Source organism: Stenella coeruleoalba (assembly GCF_951394435.1).
Source record: "Stenella coeruleoalba genome assembly, chromosome: 2".
Lineage (NCBI taxonomy): Eukaryota > Metazoa > Chordata > Mammalia > Artiodactyla > Delphinidae > Stenella > Stenella coeruleoalba.
The window spans coordinates 147,923,573-147,945,716 of record NC_137147.1 but is presented as its reverse complement, the minus strand read 5'-3'; the positions used below and the strand labels follow the sequence as shown (position 1 = coordinate 147,945,716).

Genomic DNA, 22,144 nt, shown 5'->3' with positions numbered 1-22,144 from the left:
ATATACTAAAATATATACCTGTGAAGTTGTTTATTCCTGTAACTGTCATTTGTGGAGAAGAAAAAACTTGCTACTAAATATCTATCTTTTTTTCCTCTCTTTTTCGGAAGTGGTTTACAAAGTGCACGTTAAGTACAAAACTATGGTGTTAGAAGTTAAGTTAATGGTTACAACTCTTGGTGGGTGGAGTGACTGGAAGGGGATTTCTGGAGTGCTGGTTATCTTATGTTTCTTGATCTTGGAGCTAGTTACATAGATGTGTGAGAATTCACCGAGCTATAGACTTAGAGTACATGTGTCTTTGTTATACACTTCAATAAAAACTTAAGTTTAAATTGTTAACATTGTTTAAATCATTTTTAGCACTAGTAAAGGTTTTCATTTGTCATATTAACTACCTTTTAAATAAGTATATTCCATTTTGAGTCATTATATTTACTACCTTAAATTATCACCATTCTTATATGTACATTGAGTTGATGTAGATGCTATAATTTCAAGTCCCCTTGTTCAGCTGCTCATAATTTCAGAGATTTAATGATTTAGATTCTTAGATTAGCTGTAGAAAGTTTGATTTTATGCTCTGCTGTGTTGCTTTAACTGAATGATCTTCAGCAGTTCAGTTTTGGCTCTGGTCATTCGGTATGTATCTAAAACTTTATGAAATGCAGTAGTTGTGCCTACTGTCTATTGGTGAGTTCAGGTTCTCGTTAGAGACTAGAGTGCTATGAAGGAAAGAACCATGAAAGAGAAGCTATATTTATATTAGTTCGTTGTTTATAGTAATATATCTAACATAGTAACCATATAGATGTACAGAAAGTATTTGATGTAATTATCACTTTAAAATGTGATACCAGGAGAAAACCAGTGTTGATTAATCAAAGCCTTTTGAATTCTAATCCTTTTATCTATTTTTACTATAATAGGTTTTAGAGAAATTGTTTGATTTTGACCAGATATGTTATGCTGCTGAAGTTAGGAAGATACACAGTAAGATCAGTTTTTTGGTTAATAGAAGTTTTGAAGTAGGCTTATGTTCTGTAATCTTTATTTCTAAAAATTGGGTTTAGGGGTAAGAGGTATCAGAGAAAATTGACTCGTTACAGCCATTTTATATTCTGATGAGGAAAAGGCAATTCTGCCCTATTACAGGGATATTTTCAGTGGAATCTGAGAACTGTTTAAACAGTATAATAAAACACATTAACCATCTTTTTAATATCTTATTGTGTCTTCTAGGCCTTCCTTAAAGTTTCCCATGTCTCAATGGACTCCTGAATATAACAAGCTCTATACCTTAAAAGTGGATATGAAGAGTGAGATTCCTTCTGATGCACCAAAGACACAGGAGAGTCTGAAAGGGATCCTCTTGCATCCAGAGCCCATTGGGGCAGCCAGAAGTTTTCCTGCAGGAGTTGAGATGATTAATAGTAAAGTGGGGAATGAATTCTCACATTTGTGTGATGATTCTCAAAAACAAGAGAAGGACATGAATGGTAACCAACAAGAGCAAGAAAAAAGTGTTGTTGTGAGGAAAAAACGCAAAAGCCAGCAGGCTGGCCCTTCATACATGCAAAATTGTGCTAAAGAGAACCAGGGAATATTAGGATTGAGACAACACCTAGAAACACCAAGTGATGAAGATAACGATTCCTCTTTTAGTGATTGTCTTTCTTCTCCTTCATCTAGTCTACATTTTGGAGACTCTGATACTGTGACTTCAGATGAGGATAAAGAAGTCTCTGTAAGACATTCCCAGGCAATTTTGAGTGCTAAAAGTAGAACTCATAGTGCACGGTCCCATAAGTGGCCTCGGACTGAGACAGAATCTGTTTCAGGATTGTTAATGAAAAGACCCTGTTTTCATAGCAGTTCATTAAGGAGACTTCCATGCAGAAAGAGATTCGTGAAAAATAATTCCTCCCAGAGGACACAGAAACAAAAAGAGAGGATATTAATGCAGAGGAAAAAACGAGAAGTGTTAGCCCGAAGAAAATATGCATTGCTCCCCAGTTCTAGTAGTTCTAGTGAGAATGACCTCAGCAGTGAATCCTCTTCCAGCTCATCAACTGAAGGAGAAGATTTGTTTGTTTCTACCAGTGAAAACCACCAAAACAATCCAACTGTTCCCTCAGGTAAAAATTTTGTTTCTTAAGTTTCAGAATAGCATGGAAGCCATTGCATTGTGTTTGTGCTTATTTTCTTCTACATTTTAGTGATTTCATTGTATTTAGAAGGAATATGAGGCTCTGTTAACTTTAATTTTTAAGCCATATAGATAAATTACCAACTGTAGTATTAAACCATGACCCCAATTCTAAGATACAAATTTTAAAAATTTCTAAAATTTTAAATAGAAAATTAAAAAATTTTCTATTTTTCTGGCAAAAATAAAGCAAGAGGTTTTATTGGGGTTTTTTTTGGAAAAAGTTTTTATTTTATACATAATCAGATTATATTTTGTGAGTTGTTGATTTATGGTACAGTTTTTTTTCCCATAGTGCTTCCTTATTACGTTTAGCTTTTATGAGTGCCTTTTCAGATAGCTATGTGATAGATTTCTTTCACATTCAACTACAGTAAGAACAATTCTAGTCACTAAAAAAAGACGCTTATTTTTCCTTTAAGTACTCTATTCTTCCTGTTTACTCTTCCTTTATCATGTTCTTTATAACGGAAAAATAATTTCAAGCATTTGAGAGGTAGCTTTTATTCTAATACTGGAACACAAACTTTTAGTCCTGAGGGTGCTCAGTAGAGCCTATGATTAATCAGTTAAAAATGAATCGATAGATGACTAGCTTGAGTGCGCCCCTCACCACAGTAAATGTTATATTTAACTAGAATAAGTTCATGTACAGTCTCTGAAGTGTATAAATGTTATATTTAACTAGAATAAGTTCATGTACAGTCTCTGAAGTGTATGTTCCATATAAACCATTTTTACAGTTTGTTGTAATTTAAGGTAATTTGATGAAGTGAGCATTGAGTGAAGTCTGAACTGAGGTAAAAGATTAATTTCTTGTGAAAGTGTAAGGAAAGTGGGGTTGGGAGAGCTTTTTAAACGGCTAAGATAATGGTTTCCAATTACTGACACAGCGCTTTCCTAGTCTTTGCCTGATGTCCTGCCTGTTGAGGACAAAGCCTACTTACTAGTCTCCTGTGCAGATATGCCATTTCTCCCTCTTCTCTCCTTCTATATGGGTCCCTTCCTTTTCCAAGGCACCCTTTCCTCTTCCACGTTTATTTTTCTATTCTTGCCAGAACCCTGAAATCAGCAACTTTGTTCTTAATTTTAGTCTTAGCTATGGTTAGTTCATTTTTTTATAACCTACCCAAGTATTTGTTTTAAAAAGAGTTAATTGAGATCACCTGCAGCTGAAAGGCGGTTACAGCAACCATTCCCTGAGGTTTCTTGAGAAAGAGGGAGGTGAGAATAGGCATTGTCTTGCTTAATGTCACATTTCACATTTTTCTCAGGTAATTAGAATGTGAAGACTCTAGTTTTGGGAGTAGGAGCAGCAGAGTCCAATTTCTGCTTGAAATTAATGAGGCAGGATGGTTGGTGATGTAAAGCAGAAGTTCTAAGGACCTGGTATTTGTAGGAAGCATGAGAATAGAGTAAATGTAGGCCAGAATCTTTGTTTTTATCTAGGAAGAAAGGAGTTCATATATCCTCAAGTAGTCAAGATAAATGCGAACTCTGTAATTCATTTTAAAATCTTGTTTAGTACTAATTGTAGCACGTGGGTTTTTTAACTGTCTCTCTTGGAAGAATTACATGATTTTCAGACATTATCCATGTTTGTCTCTGAAACACAAATCCAAAAGTTGAAGCCAAGTACTCCTGATGTTTTCTGGTTCCTAGATCAGTGTTTTAAACTAGATTTTTTTTTTTTAAACATCTTTATTGGAGTATAGTTGCTTTACAAGGGTGTGTTAGTTTCTGCTTTATAACAAAGTGAATCAGCTATACATATACATATATCCCCATATATCCTCCCTCTTGCGTCTCCCTCCCACCCTCCCTATAAACTAGTTTTTAATAATAAAACATTTAAAAAATATTTTAAAAAACCACACACACAAAAATAAAAGTCAGATGTCTTAAAAGTAAGTTACTAATTTATTTGCATATATAAAATGTTGAATAAATGTCAATTTAGAAATATTGCTTATTGGTACCCAGATTTTCTGATAACAGTTTTATTCACACAGGCACCTTAGACTTTGGTGACTTGGTAATTGCTAGAACCACTTTTTAAGTCATTAGACGGTTTTTGTTTTGTTTTGTTTTGTTTCGTTTTTGCCGTACGCGGGCCTTTCACTGCTGTGGCCTCTCCTGTTGCGGAGCACAGGCTCCGGACGCGCAGGCTCAGCGGCCATGGCTTACGGGCCCAGCTGCTCCGCGGCATGTGGGATCTTCCCGGAGCGGCGCACGAACCCGTGTCCCCTGCATCGTCAAGCGGACCCTCAACCACTGTGCCACCAGGGAAGCCCATCTCTCACTTTTTTTTTTTAGTGGAGAATTCAGAACAATTCCTGACATCATACCATTTAACTTGTTTTATATACTACATATTTCCTGCAAACTGGTGGATCTAAAAGCTTGCTTAGATTTAGCAACTCTTCCTTGGTGGTGCTGTGTACTTTCTGTTGCATCGCATGTTAAAATTGATTAGAGGTTTCAGATGGTGTCATCCTGATCCTTCCAGTATAAAGTTCCCCATCAACATTTCATGTAATACTTTCAGCAGCTTTGATGATCTTGCCTAGATCCATTATTTCATTAGGGGTTGCAAAATGCTGTCTTTCTATCATTCTGTTACATTTATTAACGGAGGTTATTTCATAAGGAAGAATTCTCCCTGCATCAGCTAATTGTTTACTCTGAAATGAAGGTGATACAGTAAATGTAAGATGAATGCTTGAGTGTTTACCTTCATTTACCACTTTTCAGAATAAACTTTAGCAATATTCAGAGAGGTTTTTCATTTTCAATTATCATTTTGAACTCATGAATTTTAGCATAGTTGATGTGTTGCAGCCTTTTTATTCTTTTTGATGTTCAGATACTTTCATCTTTGGCCAGTGGGAGCATCTTCAAGTTGGTTTGTGTCCTTTTTGTTTGTTTGTTTTTTTAAAATTTTATTTATTTTTGGCTGTGTTGGGTCTTCGTTGCTGCATGCGTGCTTTCTCTAGTTGCGGCGAGCGGGGGCTACTCTTCGTTGCTGTGCGTGGACTTCTCATTGTGGTGGCTTCTCTTGTTACGGAGCATGGACTCTAGGTGCGCGGGCTTCAGTAGTTGCAGCACGTGGGCTCAGTAGCTATGGCTCGCAGGCTCTAGAACGCAGGCTCAGTAGTTGTGGCACATGGGCTCAGTTGCTTCACAGCATGTGGGATCTTCCCAGAACAGGGCTCGAACCCGTGTCCCCTGCATTGGCAGGCGGGTTCTTAACCACTGCGTCACAAGGGAAGTCCCTGGTTTGTGTCCTTTTGATGCCACTCCAGTAGTCTTTGATAACTTCATTACTCTCTGATATAACAAGATAGTCCAGATTCATCCTTTACATTTCCTGTTCCAAACCTGGAACCAGTCATTCCAAGCACTCCTGATTTCCTTTTATTCAGAAGTGATAGTTAGAAGCTATCCACTGGGAACGAAAGTGCTCACTGTTCTACTGGGTTATCATTGCTTTTTGTCTTTCTTAATGGACAGAGTTCGGAATGTAAAGATTTTAGAAAGATAAATCATTAATTCATATGACTATTTCCATTGAAAATTTAAGATTAGGGTTTTTATGTAAGCTTCTGTTTTATTTTTGGATCTCTTTACTATCACATTGAAAATCTGGATTCTTAACACTATTAATCACTTTTTTATTCTATACAAACTATAAATACGTAGACATAAGTGAACACTCATAAAGGAATGTAAATGAAAATCTCTACAATTATTATTAACAGTAATTCTATTGAATATAATAAAAGATTTTTCTGTGTGGTTCCTTTTTTGCCCTTGGCTGGTTTTCTGTGTGGTTATGCCACCAATTTAATAGGCATTTAGGATCATTTGTGGTTGTTGCAAAGGATTTTGTTTTGTTTTTTAAGAGATTTGTAAAAATTGTTTAGTTTTGCTTTTTAATTATGTGAAATATTTACCTGGGTCCAAAGTCAAAACTTTTAAACAAGATATATTCATTGAGGTCTAGTTTTCTACCTCTGCCCTCTCTTCCTATCTTTTTCTCCCTAATAGATAATCATTTTTCACTAGTTTCTGTTTTAGTTTGTTGTTCCATTTTTTTTCTCCTCAAAAATATTAGGGCTTCCCTGGTGGCACAGTGATTAAGAATCCGCCTGCCAGTGCAGGGGACATGGGTTCAAGCCCTGGTCTGGGAAGATCCCGCATGCTGCGGAGCAACTTAGCCCGTGCGCCACAACTACTGAGCCTGCGTGCCACAACTACTGAGCCTGTGTGCCACAATTACTGAAGCCCGCGCACCAAGAGCCGAGCTCTGCAACAAGTGAAGCCACTGCAATGAGAAGCACATGCACCATAACGAAGAGTAGCGCCCGCTCGCCGCAACTAGAGAAAGCCCGCGCGTAGCAACAAAGACCCAACACAGACAAAAGTAAAATAAATAAAATATATTTATTTAAAAAAATTATCAAATATATGTGTGTGTGTGTGTGTGTGTGTGTATATATATATATATATACACATATGCACACACATACATACATCCTCCCCTTATCTTACTCAAAATATAGCTCTTTCTTTCACTTAACGATGTATACAGTCGTTAGAGTATAGAGATATAACAGAGGAATAAAAGTTTATATATGATGAGATATAAAGGATATATAGGCTTTCATCCCTCTATTCATTCTTTTTCACTCCTCTTTTATTTTTTCCACAGATCCACAGTACTCCATTGTATAGTTATACCCTAATTTGTTCTAGTCCCCTATCGATGAACAGTTTGCAGACTTTTACTATTATGAATAGCATTGCAGTGAATAACTTTTTGTATATGTCATTTAATAGTTTTTGCCATTGTGTCTTTGGGATAGAATTATAGGAGGGAATTGTTGAGTCAAAGATAAAAGAGTATGTTATTTTAAAAATATGGCCAGATTTCTCTGAGAGGATCGTAACCATTTTGGGTCCATCAGCAGTGTGTGAAAGTGCCTATTTTCCCAAAGCCTTTCCAGCAGAATTAGTTGTCAGATTTTAATTTTTGGCCCATCTGAGAGGCAAGAAATAGTATGTCAGTACATTTTTAATTTGTATTTTTTATGACTAATGTTTGTGTGTCTTTTCATGTATTTAAAGGTCATTTGCATTTCTTGTGATCAATCTATTCATTTCATTTGCCTGTTTTTCTGTCAGAATGTTGGTCTTCATTCTTGCATTCATTTTTAGAAGTTTTTTTTATATATTAGAGGTATACATCCTATATAACACATTTTCCTCAAATTGGTCATTAGTTTTGTTTTTTTTTTTTTTTTTTTTTTTGCTGTACGCGGGCCTCTCACGGTTGTGGCCTCTCCCGTTGCAAAGCACAGGCTCCGGACGCACAGGCTTAGCGGCCATGGCTCACGGGCCCAGCCGCTCCGCGGCATGTGGGATCTTCCCGGACCGGGGCACGAACCCGTGTCCCCTGCATCGGCAGGCGGACTCTTAACCACTGCGCCACCAGGGAAGCCCGGTCATTAGTTTTTTGACTCTGCAATACTTCTTTACCTTGCCAAAATTTTTTTGAATTAGTCACATTTATTGACCTTTACTGTTTCTGGGTTTTTGAATCATAATTAGGAAAGTTTTTCCCACTCCAAGTTTAAAAGGAAACTAACCCATTTCCCCGCTAGCCCTTGTATTGTTTACCTTTTTTTTTTTAAACGTATAAAGCACAGATCTATTTGATGTTTGTCCTCATGTACAGTGTGAAGAATGGATCCTTTTTGTCTCATGTGGCTATCCAGTTATCCCAAACAAATCATTAAAAACTTTCCTATTGACTTGAGTTGCCACCCTTGTCATATGTTAAATTTCCATAAGTATTTGGATCTATTAATGGAGCTTTCATACTGTTCCATTAGTTGGTCTGCCTGTCCACTCACTGGAAGCACACTGTTTTAATTATAGACTCTTTCATGTTTTCCTGGTTATTCTTGCCTGTTTATTCTTCCAAGTGAACTTATAATCAACTTTTTATCTGAGGATGGTGCTAGTGGGGAGACACATGATGATATTTTTATTGGGATTGTATTTGTAGGCTAAATTAGGGTGATCTGACATCTTTGGGATTTTGGGTATTCCTCTTCCAGCGTATGGAATGTCTTTTCATTTACTGAAATCTAGTTTTGTATCTTTTTTTTAAAAATAAATTTATTTTATTTATTTATTTATTTTTGGCTGTCTTGGGTCTTCATTGCTGTGCACGGGCTTTCTCTAGTTGCAGCGAACGGGGGCCACTCTTCGTTGCAGTGTGTGGGCTTCTCATTGCAGTGGCTTCTCTTGTGGAGCATGGGCTCTAGGCGCACAGGCTTCAGTAGTTGTGGCACGTGGGCTCAGTAGTTGTGGCTCATGGGCTCTACAGCACAGGCTCAGTAGTTGTGGCGCACGGGCTTAGTTGCTCCACGGCATGTGGGATCTTCCCGGACCAGGGATTGAACCCGTGTCCTCTGCATTGGCAGGCGGATTCTCAACCACTGTGCCACCAGGGAAGCCCCCTAGTTTTGTATCTTGCAGGGAATGTTTTACAGGTGGGTTTTTTTTGGTTTTTTTTTTAACAGCTTCATTGAGGTATAATTTACCTACCATAAAATTCATCCATTTTAAGTTTACAATTCAGTGATTTTTAGTAAATTCAGAGCTGTGCAGCCATTACTGCAGTACAGTTTCAGAACATTTCCATTAATCCCCAAAGATCCTGGATCCCTGTTTGTTTATAGTTAATCCCTGTCCTGCCCTCACTTCCGCATACAGCCTCTAATCTGTTGCTCTCTGTATAGACTCGCTTTTTCTGGACATTTCATATAAATGAAATCATACAATATGTGGTCTTTTGTGTCTGGCTTCTTTCACTTAGCATAGTGTTTTTGAGGTTCATCCATGTCGTAGCAGATATCAGTACTTAGTTTCATTTCATTTCATTTCATTTTAATTTAATTCTATTCTGTTCTACTTATTTTATTATTTAGTTCCTTTATAGTATTCCATTGTATGGATTTGTTTACCATTAGTCAGGTGATAGACATTTAATTGTTTTTAGTATTTGACCATTGTGAATAATGCTGTTATGAACCTTTGCGTACAGATTCTTTGTATATGTATATGTTTTCGTTTCTGTTGGATAGATACCCAACAGAAGAGTCCCAAAGAAGAGTCAAAGCTGTTAAAACTTCAGTAACTTTTGTGACTGCAAAAGACAGGCGCAGTAGCATAACAGGAAGATTTGATAGTAATTAGCACCAACTTGTTGAGTAGTTACGGCGTGGTGATATACTTCATGTAAAGAGCCTGAGTTTAGAATTGAAATTAGGTGTTAATTCCAAGTGTTGCTCATGTTTGCTTGACAAGTCGTTTAAACTTTCTAAGTTTCAGTTTCTTCATGGAGCTAGACATGCAGAATATTATACATGGGACAAAGTATGTGCTCACATATTGCAAGCTATTCTTGTTATTGGCATCATACCAGACTTAAGGCACAGGGGGACCAGAATAATCAGTGATTTTGGGGGGTTCTTGAAGACCTCTGTCAGAGAAACCATTGTTTTTGTTACCATTGTTACACTACCCAGGTTATTACATTTTATTTTTCTCATGATGTATTAATACATTATTGACAGGGGGATTTTTGCCGAAACTACATCTCCAGTCAAAAATATGTTAAAAAGTACAAGCAAAATAAGTACAAGCAAAATAAGTAATCTTAAAAGAAATAGCTAAATCACCTGCAGTCCCATCACTCTTAGCTGCACTCAAGTCTCTCATCCTTTAATATTTCTACATGCAAATGACATGAAAATGAAATTGGCCCAATAAGAAGTGACCTATTGTCTTGATTTTTTAAAAGCTGTATTAAGGTTAACTTCATAATTTTAGGAATATTTCCTTTAAATTGTGTTTTAAATAATAGTCATTCTAAAGATGCCCAAATCTTGCCTAATTGTGATTATTATTTAGTTACATAATTTTTATGTATTATGTTCAAGTTATGCTTATAAAGATTCTTTTTAGAAAAATGTTTAAGCAATAAGAGTAACAGTGCCTAAATGAGTTATTTATATAACTTTTAGTTATACAATCTCTGTGTTCATAAAAAATTATATAAATTGAATTTTAATGCATTAGCAAAGCTAGCTTTGTATCATTTGTCATTGGAACTTCAAAATGTTACATTTATATTTGACTTTGCATAACTGTGTAAAAGGTGTTTAATAATGTTAGGTGATTTTTTTTTTAACAGGCTTGTAAAGAAATTTCATGTATACATATATGGAGAAAAATCACTAATAAAGCTGATATATAGATGTAGCTTTTCTCCAGGTAAAGTGGTAATGTCCAGTTGGTGGGTTAAAATAAGAGAGGTTTTTTTTTTAAAAAAAAATCCACGGTCTTTTATTTTTATATATAATGCTTTTAGTTTTAAATATATGATTGCCTGTGTACGCTTACCTTAAGCTGCATCGTGTATGTGATTACGAAGAATTAGAAATGTAATTTGGAAATTGAATCGATAATATTATTTTAAATAGCCACTGAGTGCTGCTATTTTGTTTTTCTCTGCCTATATTTATGCTGTTAAAAATACATTTGACCTGAACATGTGTATGTGTGTAATCTTTAGAACTTAGAAACTACTTTAAAAAATTTGCACATAATTTTTAAATCTTAATTTTTTTCTATTTAATGGATAGAGCAATTTGTAAGTATTCCAAAATAGAAATATTACGGAATTTTTTTTTTTTTTTTTTTTTTTTTGCGGTACGCGGGCCTTTCACTGTTGTGACCTCTCCCGTTGCGGAGCACAGGCTCCGGACGCGCAGGCTCAGCGGCCATGGCTTACGGGCCCAGCCGCTCCGCGGCACGTGGGATCCTCCCGGATCAGGGCACGAACCCATGTCTCCTGCACCGGCAGGCGGACCCTCAACCACTGCGCCACTAGGGAAGCCCTGGAATATTTTTAAAATAACTATTTCTCTAATCAGATCATCTTTTATTGCCTCTGTGATTTACCAGTGCCTTCCTTGTTATCCTCTTTGGAGTATCAGAGAGCATGTTATAGATCTTTGTCATGGGCTTGTAACCTCCTCCAGATAGTGGCCAACTTTTGAAGTAGTGCAGCTATTTGATGATGTAGAGGTATATTAGAGATGAAATTCCAGGTTGTCTAGGAATGGTGCCTCGGGTGAAGGAATGTAGACTGCGTAAATTCCACAGTGAGAAGAAAGTTGAGCCATTTGTTGTCATTGTGCTAAGCAAGAGTTCTGTAAGAGTTGGATAAAAATGAATATATGGTATCAATGGAATGCCACCGTACTAGTAGAAAATGTAATGAAGAAAGGGAGCATGTTTACAAGAGCAGCAAAGAGAATAAAGAGTGTAAGAATAATCTCAATAGGAGTATATTTAGCTTCTTTGAAGAAAATTATGTAGCTTTATAGAGAGTTACAATTATAATCAAACCAAACCCTCACTTTTTCTACAGGTTTATAAATATGATATTGGACAGATATGTTCTTGGATGAAAGTATGTATATTATAGAGATATCAGGGCTTTGTTAGTGATGCTTAATGCCAATCCAGTCCAAATCTCAAGAATTTTTCTCTCCCCTTGATTTTATAATCCTGAAGAATAATTAGAAAAACCTGAATCTACTAAGTATCAAAATAGAATTATTCCAGTCTTTTCAACAAATAGTGTTGGGACAGTTATGGATCTACATGCTAAAAAGGTGAATTTAGACCTTTTATATCATGTCAGACACAGAAATCAACCAAATGGATCACAGACTTAAATGTAAGAGCTAAATTATATAACTTCTAGAAGAAACATACAAATTCTTAGTCACCTTTGGTTATGCAGAGATTTCTTTAAAAGCTCACCAAAAACATGATCCATTAAAGAAATAGCTGATTTGGGCTTCATCAAAATGAAAGACTTTTATGTTTCATAAGACACCATTAAGAAAATGAAAAGAATATATACTACTATATATACTACTATACATGCAGTAGAACAGCTATAATAAAAAAGAGATGGTAACAGTTAGTGGCGAAGATGTAGAGAAAATGGAGCCCCATTTTCCTGGTGGGAATGTAAAACTGAACAGTCACTTAGGAGAACAATTTGGCACTTCATTAAAATGCTAAACATAAATTTACCATAGTATTTAGAAATTACATTCCTAAGTATTTACCGAAGAAAAATGAAACATGTATGCCTGAAGTACGTGTATTTATTTGTAATAGCCAAAAGTGAGAAAAATTCAGATGTCCATCAACAGAAGAATGGATGAACAAACTGTGATGTATTCATATTATAGGATACTGCCCAGCAGTAAAAAAGAATGAACTATTGATACACACAACATGAATGAATCGCAAAATAAGTACACTCAGTGAAATAAGCCAGATATGAAAGGATATGTAATGTATTACTCCATTTATATTGAGCTCTTGAAAATACAGATCAGTCCATAATGACAGAAAGCATGTTAGTTGTTGTAGGGATGTAGGGATGGGGTTAGAGGGACAATGATTGACTGAAATAGGGCATGTGGGATCTTTTTAGGGTGTTGGAAATGTTCTAAAACTGGATTGAGATGATGTCTGTGCTCCATAAACACACTAAAATCAGTGAAATGTACACTTAAAGTGGGTGAAATTTTAAGCTCTCAATATTCTTATTATGGGAAAATTCTTCTCGCAAGATATTACTTGTAAACTGTTGTCTGATCTTTACATTGACAGGTGATAGCAATGAAGAGAGAAGAATGTTTAAAAAAAGACATTTTAGCTCTAGATTTGTGGAAAATATAGCAAGAGAAGAAATGGAGCATAACTTTTCTTTTTTGTTGTTGTTTAACCATCTTGACCATTTTAAAGTATGCAGTTCAGTAGTTTTAAGAATATTCACGTTGTTGTGAAACAGATCTCCAGAACTTTTTCTTCTTGCAATCTGAAACTCCATACGCATTAAACAACTCCCTTTTCCTTCCGCCTCACAGCTCTGGTAACCACCATTCCACTTTCTCTAGGACTTTGACTACTTTAGATGCCTCACATAAGTGAAATCATACAGTGTTATTTTGTGACTGGGTTATTTCACTGAGCAGGGCCAGATTCTATTTATAATCTTATCTAATGCCATAAGTAACAATTCTAGGTGATGTAAATATTAAGGAAACACATTGCACCAAATATAGTATGTACCATCTTCTAGATGAGTGAGCACTTTCCGAACTTGGAATACTTTAGAAAAGAACACGTACAAAAAAATTACAGATTTTGTAGCACAAAACTGAAAAGCTACTGTGTTTTTCTTAAAAGAATACCATATTACATAAATTAAAAAACCTTGAAGAAAACTTACAGAGAGTGTGGTGTCTTCATTTTAGATATCAAAGGGTTGATATCTTATAGAATGTGAATATCTTACATAAGATCTTAAATCAGTACTTTTAGATATTACAGTATTAATATCTTTATATAAGATTATACAAATTCTTCTGGAAACTACTAAAAGTTTGTAAAGAACAAACAAAAATCATAAGAGGAAACAAATGTGCAAATTAAGAGAGTAAGTACTGTTTTCACTTTGCATAGTGAGCTCTGGTTTTAAAAACTTTGATTTGACAGATGAATTTTACTTTTGTAATGAATTTCAGTCTTCAAAGTCAAAATAAAAATTTTGTCTTTAAGTTAGCTGACAGGCATATGCTCTTTATTTTTTTAATTGAAGTATAGTTGATTTACAACGTTGTGTTAATTTCTGCAAAGTGATTCAGTTATATATATATATATATATATATACATTCTTTTTTTGTATTCAGTTAAACATATATATACAAAGTGATTCAGTTATACATATATATATATATATATATATATATACACATCCTTTTTTTTATTTTTTGTATTCTCTTCCATTGTGGTTTATCATAGGATACTGAATATGGTTCCTTGTGCTGTATAGTAGGACCTTGTTGTTTATCCCATATGCCCTTTAAATGTTTTTTCTTTTTGTTTCCAGGAAATATTGATGAAGATGTTGTGGTGATAGAAGCTTCCTCCACTCCCCAGATCACTGCCAATGAAGAAATTAATGTTACCTCAACTGACAGTGAAGTGGAGATAGTAACAGTTGGGGAAAGCTATCGGTAAGATTTTAATTCCTGGTTGTATATTTGAAGTTTTAGATGTAAATGTTTAGACCCATTTGTGCTGCAGATATTTGCATTTTTTTACTTTTTTTTTCTTTACCTAGTTTTAGTGTGTGTATACCAACCAGATTAGTGGTTGTCAAACCAGACTGTGTTAGACTCATCTGGGAAGATGATAAAATATATATTGTTGCCTGGATCATAGCCCAGACCAGCTGAACCAGAATCTTAGGAATCAGTATTTTTTTAAGCACCCCAAGTATACAGTGAGTGTTGAGTCATTGCTCTAGATAAACATCAGTTTTACTTGGTGTTTTATAAAATTGAATTTGTTTTATGATTCAGAAAGTTCACAAACTCCTCTGAAATTTAGATGTGAATAGTACATAAGTATTGGGAATGATATTGGCATCTCATTAATACCAGTGATGTTTATGCTATTATGGTAGGACAACTTAGTATAAAACATAGTTTTTGGATTTTTTTGTCCTTCACTCAGTAATTTTATATAAGCCCTGTAGTAAAAAATGAATGATATATCCTCATTTGTTTTGATAAATAACTGGAAATGACATTGCCCTTTTGAGAATCACTTTGACAGAAAAAAAAAAAGAGAGAGAGAGACCCTAACACAATTCATTTTGTGCTTTAGATGATTACAAATACTGGTAAAGGAAGCAGTGAAGTACTCCTCTCTTTCGTCTGATACACCAAACTGTGGATGAATCTTAATTTTTGTGTTGGAATGAATTTAGAAATGCATTTGCTTATTGTATTTTAATTTGTTATTGATTTAAGAAAAAAGCATTCTTATTTTGGAAGCATGTTACAATCATACCTAGAATGTGCTTCTTTACTTGCCACTTTCCCATTGGAGTACTACTTCTAATGGCATGGAAGAGAGCACTCTATAATATATCCCTGTTTAAGTTTTAAATGATTTTCCCAGACTCTGAGGAAAATTGATACTCCACAGTACGTGCCACAGTTATTCTGTGACTGTCCATAGTGGTTGGTACAACGCTGACTCAGTTTTTATGAGCTATAACAATTGTTGAAACTAAGGACCTGTTTTTTCGTGGAACTGGAGAGCTTTCTTTTCATGTAGACGCTTAAATGTTCAAGCAGATGCGTTTACATAGTGATAGTGCTCTTGAAAAAGACACACAGTGCTCATTAGCCATATTTATTTTCCTTATGGTTACCTAGAATATTAACTTTGTCACTTTAGCTGGCTCTTGGCCCTTCCTGTTCAAGAGAGAATGTATCTGTGTTTCAGATCCCTTTGTGTCAAGATTTGACAGTTGCCACTAATTATAGGGGCGACTAAGGCCTCTGTGAAACTGTTCCTCATACATCAAGTTTTTTGCTGGTACTTTACTCAGCATTATATTTGGAGTTAGGACATCCTGTGAAGTTTTCACAGAAGTGCTGCATAGTGGACGTGGAAGTTTCTGCAGCTGTTAACAGCTTCTAAGAAATAATAGACTACTCAGTCTCTCATCAAATACTCTTGGTTTCTCAAGAATTTTAAATGGTGATCATTCTTATCTAAAACCATTTCAGCTTGAAATATTTGTTTACCTTCATGCCTTAATCTATACAATTCTTGCTGGAATACACGGTCTTTTTTTTAAAACTCTGTCTCAGGATTTAACCTCTGTACTCCTGTTACTTGAAAACTTAATTTTAGAATTTGAACTTCTTTCTAAACTTTTAGGCTCTGTAATTGCTGAGGCCATTGTCAGCTCAGTTTGAACTTCGGAGTTCTCTTCTGAGTGGTCAAGCTTATACGATGACTGCATGTTAGTGCATCTGGCTCACTCTTTCCATACATAGTGACAATAAGCTTATAGGCAGTTTTACATTCAGTTTGGGCAGGAGAAAAAACCAACTTCGTAAGCCCCATCTTTCTAAAACATATTTATCTTTTTCTCCTTGAAGCCTGAGGACTGCATATTCTACATACTATCCCTCTGTACCCTTAGTCCAGATCATTACAGTGAATCCTTTAAGAATTTTTTAAAATAAAATATATGCTGTAAGTAATTTAGTACAATACACATAATTAAAAGATGATAAAAGCATTCGGCGTTGAGGGTTTGTGATTATATGCCTTTAAAGCCTAAAGCAGCTCAAACGATGATGTTTCTTATAGTAAACTAGCTACAACTATCCGTACCTCTCCTGATGGCAAGAACTCTCTCCGGTGCTTTGAATCTCTTTTAGACAGTCCCAGAAACTTAGCTTGGTTTGGGACTCCCAAAGCCATGCTTTGCAGATCCAATCTAAACTAAACATAGAAGATCATGTGAATGTTAAATGTTTAGGGTGTTGATATTTTTGTTATTATACCTATGGTGAATAATTTTAGGTATTAACATAAAATGTAAATAATTGATTATAACCCAGGTGAATATTCAAAGTAAACATAGAAAAGGGAGCAGCATTCTTGAAACAGAATCCTGTATTTTACACCAGTGATTGGTCTAACATATCATTTTTCATTTTCTGAGGTCAGTTGATTGGTGAACATTTGTTGAACATTTAATTCAGCAGATGTTTATTGAGTGCTAGACATTATGCTAGTCAGAATTTTAAATTCTATTATGATTATTCCTCTGGAGAATTCTTTTTATTTTAATTTATTTTATTTATTTATTTTTGGCTGCGTTGGGTCTTCATTGCTGTACACGGGCTTTCTCTAGTTGCGGCGAGCGGGGGCTACTCTTCATTGCGGTGCGCAGGCTTCTCATTGCGGTGGCTTCTCTTGTTGCGGGCTTCAGTAGTTGTGGTGCATGGGCTTCAGTAGTTGTGGCGCACGGGCTTAGTTGCTCTTCGGCATGTGGGATCTTCCCAGACCAGGGCTTGAACCCTTGTCCCCTGCATTGGCAGGCAGATACTTAACCACTGCGCCACCAGGGAAGCCCCTCTGGAGAATTCTTGAATGAAGAATTTCACAACTTAGTTTGTAAGAAAGGCTTATGATTTCTTAGGTAACTAAAAATTTTGTTATTTAAGGTCTCGTTCAACCCTTGGACACAATAGATCTCACTGGAGCCAAGGTTCAAGTTCTCATACAAGTCGGCCACAGGAGCCACGGAACCGCAGTAGGATTTCTACTGTTATACAGCCCTTGAGGCAGAATGCGGCAGAAGTTGTGGACCTTACTGTTGATGAAGATGGTAAGTTGGAGTACTAGCAGTGTAGAATTATGAATAAGATTTGCTAAAATGAAGTATCTTTTTTTTTTTTTAAATGAAGTATCTTAATATGCTAGAAACTTCTATTGCTGCTTAATGGTAATATATATTAAATTACAGGGAAGTTGCCAGGTATCCTAATGTTATTTTTCAATTAATATAATAACCTCAGTTTGTAAGTTGTGTCTAAAAATTCTCTCTGATTATTACTTCATTGCTTGGTAGTTATTTTCTTAGAAAAAAATTATTTTTACAAGAGGTAGTTTGATCTATCCTCAGACTTATGTGTTATTGATACTTTCATTTATAATATTGTTATCATACTTTAACTTTGCTATGAAAAATAGAAACAGCACTTTAAAAATACAGAACAGGAAAGCAATATAACCGAGTTTAAATGGTTAATACTGGTTATTTGAAATGTTCAGTTTTCTTTTAAAAGTTGTGTTATCCTTCAGTGTAATAATATGGTTACCTTATGTGCTGCTCAGCTTTAGTGTTTTGTTTTGGCTTACAGCTGCACCCAAGTAACTGAGGAAATAAAGGTAGAGTTGGAAAACAGAGGTTAGGGAAAGTGGTAGCAAGTATGAATATATGAAGACATATGTGAATTTTCCCTCAGAGTGACAATGGTCTTCAGATAGTAATAGTTACATCTTAGAAGGAAATGGTCAATCATAATTTCCTTAAGGAGACAGTAAGCCATATATGAATTTGTTAATTTTGGCAGTTAGCTATAAATTGGAAAAGATACATTAGCTAGGTAGGAAGAGTTAGGGGCCTTGTGCAATCAGCTCTCATATCGGCTGTTTGCAGTTTGGATGATCATAACTTTCAGAGTAGCAGTACTTTGGAATTAAGATGTTTATTAAGGGCTAATTTATTCCCATTGTCTACATTTCATTTAACAATGTCTTGGTTTTTATTTTTTTTATGATTTTTTTTTTTGCGGTATGCGGGCCTCTCACTGTTATGGCCTCTCCCGTTGCGGAGCACAGGCTCCAGACGCGCAGGCTTAGCGGCCCTGGCTCAACGGGCCCAGCCGCTCCGCGGCATGTGGGATCTTCCCAGACCAGGGCACGAACCCGCGTCCCCTGCATCGGCAGACGGACTCTCAACCACTGCGCCACCAGGGAAGCCCTCGGTTTTTATTTTGAAGCACCATAAATTATCTGTAAGGCAGTGGTTAATACAATAGGGATTAATTAAAGATTACTCAATTAAATATTAATGGCTCTTTTGGAAACTTTTTGTGTGTTGTCCCATGTGACACCTGCCATCCAGTAAAGTAACAAAAGGTGACAGAGTAGCCTTTTAACCCACTAGAATTTAGTTCAAACAGAATACTTTTACTTTTAGGTTAAAAGTATTCCAGTGATCAGCAGATGCCCCCTTCTCCCTACTGGTTTCTTTTAGTGGAAGGCTTCTATCTTATTAAAAATAAATTCAAAACTTAAGTTTATCAGTTAGACCAGTGGTTCTTACCTACTGGCCATTTTGTGCCCCTAGAGACATTTGGCAATATCTACAGACACTTTTGGTTCTCATAGTTGGGGGAGAGTGCTATTAACATCTAATGGGTAGAGGCTGGGGTTGCTGCTAAACATCCTACAGTGCAAAGGACAGTCCACCCCGACCCCCCTCCGCCTCCAACAAAGAATTATTCAGCCACTGTCAATACCAATAAGACTGAGAAACTGAGATAAACTATTTGCAAATCAACAGAGGTTCCTCCCTCCCCCTTTTACGTTTAGGCAAATATATTTCTTTAAGCATCTGAAGTACAGGGTCCCATATAGACTAACAGGTACTATTTGTGTTTCAGGAATCAGCGGACCTCACTTCATTGTATAGAATAGTTGTCCTCTCATTGTATATCACATTTAAAGAGTGATAATTCAGGTCTAATTATTGTGACTATGCTTTGCACAGATTTATTCCCATTATTCTTAATTTTTAAACAATCATTTAACAATTAGGGTCTAAAGTATAACTCATTCATAAGTTAAGGTCTGCCTGAAATTTCTTTTAATTTCTACTATAAAAACTTTAATTTTTATTAGGAAGTACTGATGAATATTAATATTGGCAAAAAATTTGGGGGAAAAACATACAAAAAGGCATGTAAGAAATTAAAATGGTTATTAAAAATCATAGCTAATGTTTATTGAATGACTACTGCTTGTAAAGCATCATATAAAGTGCTTTATATGTGTGATCTCTGTTCATCCTAACAACAGTTCTATGAAGAAAATTCTGTACTTTCCTAGTTCTACAGGTGGGGAAATAGAGAGTGGTTAAGTAATTTATCCTAGATCATACTGTCAGTGATGAAATCAGAATTGCTATCCAAGCTGTGTGACTCTAGAATCCATAATGTAACCAGAAAGTACAATTTGTATACTGTTCTAACAGCCTGTGACAATGTGTATGGACATAGCAGAGGGACTTTTACTTTGCCTCTTTTCTTTGTGATCAGAAAACTTACATGGTCATTACCCCAAAAAACTATATTAGTCCTTTGAATTATTAGAATATACATATATGTGTTGGGTTTTTAAAAATGCAATAACATGTCATTTTAATGTTGCAGTTTAACTTTATGAAAACTTTTTTTAACTGTATATTGTACTTATTAGAGGATTCATATTTTGTTTCAATAATTATCATAAAAATGTTAGCTTTTATTAAAATATAACCCATTACCTAATTTGCTTTGAAATGCTAATAAACATTTTCTATATTGTAGAACCTACTGTAGTACCAACCACTTCCACGAGAATGGAATCACAAACCACAAGCGCTTCCATTAACAATTCAAATCCATCTACCTCTGAGCAGCCCTCTGATACTGCTTCAGCTGTCACTAGTAGCCAACCCTCCGCAGTGTCAGAGACTTCACCTATGCTTGCAAGCAATAGTATGAGTGGTACTTCTACAGGAGGTATGTAAAAAAAGAAAAAGAAAAGACAAGAAGAGCGGGGAGGGGACTCTTTGTTAGAAAAAGGATTGTTGTTTTTAAGATTTTAGCTGTGTTAGCAAGAGTGTATTCTTAGAATAAGCATCATATGTGAACAAAGTGGTCTTTATTAGAATTAGACTACGACTTCATATTTGAGTCTGTGTGCTATGTTACTGGAGTGTTATAGCTCAACTGAAAGAGATGGGGGAGAATTGAATGGCTGACACCAAAAATACAAGCAACAAAAGAAAAACATAAATAAACAGGACTTGATCAAATTTAAAATTTTTGTACATCAAAGGAAATTATAAGAAAGTGAAAAGATAGCCTACAGAATGGGAGAAAAATATTTAAAAATCATATATTGGATAAGGGTCTAGTATCCAGAATATATAAAGAACTTGCACAACTCAACAATAAAAAGAAAAGCAGCCCCGTTTTAAAATGGGCAAAGAATTTACATAGGCATTTTTCCAAAGAAGAAGGTCATTTGTACAAATGACCAAGAAGCACATGAAAACGTTATTAGGGAAAAGCAAATCAAAACCAGAATGAAATTCCACTTTACTCTCACCAGGATATCTATAATTAAACAAAACAAAAACAAAGAACAGGAAATCAGAAGATAAGCAGGGTTAACAAGGATATAGAGAAATTGGAACCTTTATTTATTTTTCTTTTTATAAATTTATTTATTTTATTTATTTTTGGCTGCGTTGGGTCTTCATTGCTGCAGGCGGGCTTTCTCTAGTTGCGGCAAGCAGGGGCTACTCTTCGTTGCTGTGCACGGGCTTCTCAGTGCGGTAGCTTCTCTCATTGCAGAGCACGGGCTCTAGGTACGCGGGCTTCAGTAGTTGTGGCACGTGTCAGTAGTTGTGGCTTGCGGGCTCTAGAGCGCAGGCTCAGTAGTTGTGGTGCACGGGCTCATTTGCTCTGCAGCATGTGGGATCTTCCTGGACCAGGGCTCAAACCCATGTCCCCCGCACTGGCAGGTGGATTCTTAACCGCTGAGCCACCAGGGAAGCCCCTGGAACCTTTATTAATATCTGGTGGGAATGTAAAATGGTGCAGCCACTGTAGAAAACACTTTGACAGTTCCTCAAAAAGTGAAACATAGAGTTAGCAGCATATGGCCCACAAGTCCACTCCTAGATCCGTATCCAAAAGAATTGAAAATAGGAATGGGAGTTTTAAAAATTTTGATGATGTCATTTTCCCAATATTTTGTGTTGTTGTTTATTCTTTTGGTGTCACATCTAAGAAACCATTGCTTAACCAAAGTTCTCAAAGATTTACTCCTCTGTTTTCTTTTAAGAGTTTTATAGTTTTAACTCTTATCTCAGATTAACTGGGTCTTAAAGTAGTCTTTTTTCCGCTCTTGAATGACGGCACAGAGATAGGAACTTGCTGTTTAGTAACAGAGACATCATAGACCCTATAGCTTGTAGATTGACTATATCACCAATAATATCACCATTAATAACAAAACCACCATATATTTTCTATCTTTTTTTGGCTTTTAATAATATATTTAATTCCTATAATATCCCTGTAACTTACCTTGAGCAGATTGGAAAACTGC

At 35.7% G+C, this 22,144-nt stretch overlaps 1 protein-coding gene across 6 annotated transcripts in view; it reads left to right on the top strand.

The window, feature by feature from the left end:
* Window positions 1-22,144, top strand: part of RNF111 (ring finger protein 111) — a 111,326-nt gene that overhangs the window by 62,425 nt on the left and 26,757 nt on the right. For all 6 annotated transcript variants that reach the window (XM_079914580.1, XM_079914583.1, XM_079914582.1 and 3 more), the window contains 4 exons: window positions 1,243-2,138; window positions 14,268-14,394; window positions 17,419-17,582; window positions 20,350-20,544. In XM_079914580.1, coding sequence (XP_079770706.1) covers window positions 1,243-2,138; window positions 14,268-14,394; window positions 17,419-17,582; window positions 20,350-20,544 — 1,382 coding nt within the window. The remainder of the gene's footprint in view (window positions 1-1,242; window positions 2,139-14,267; window positions 14,395-17,418; window positions 17,583-20,349; window positions 20,545-22,144) is intronic.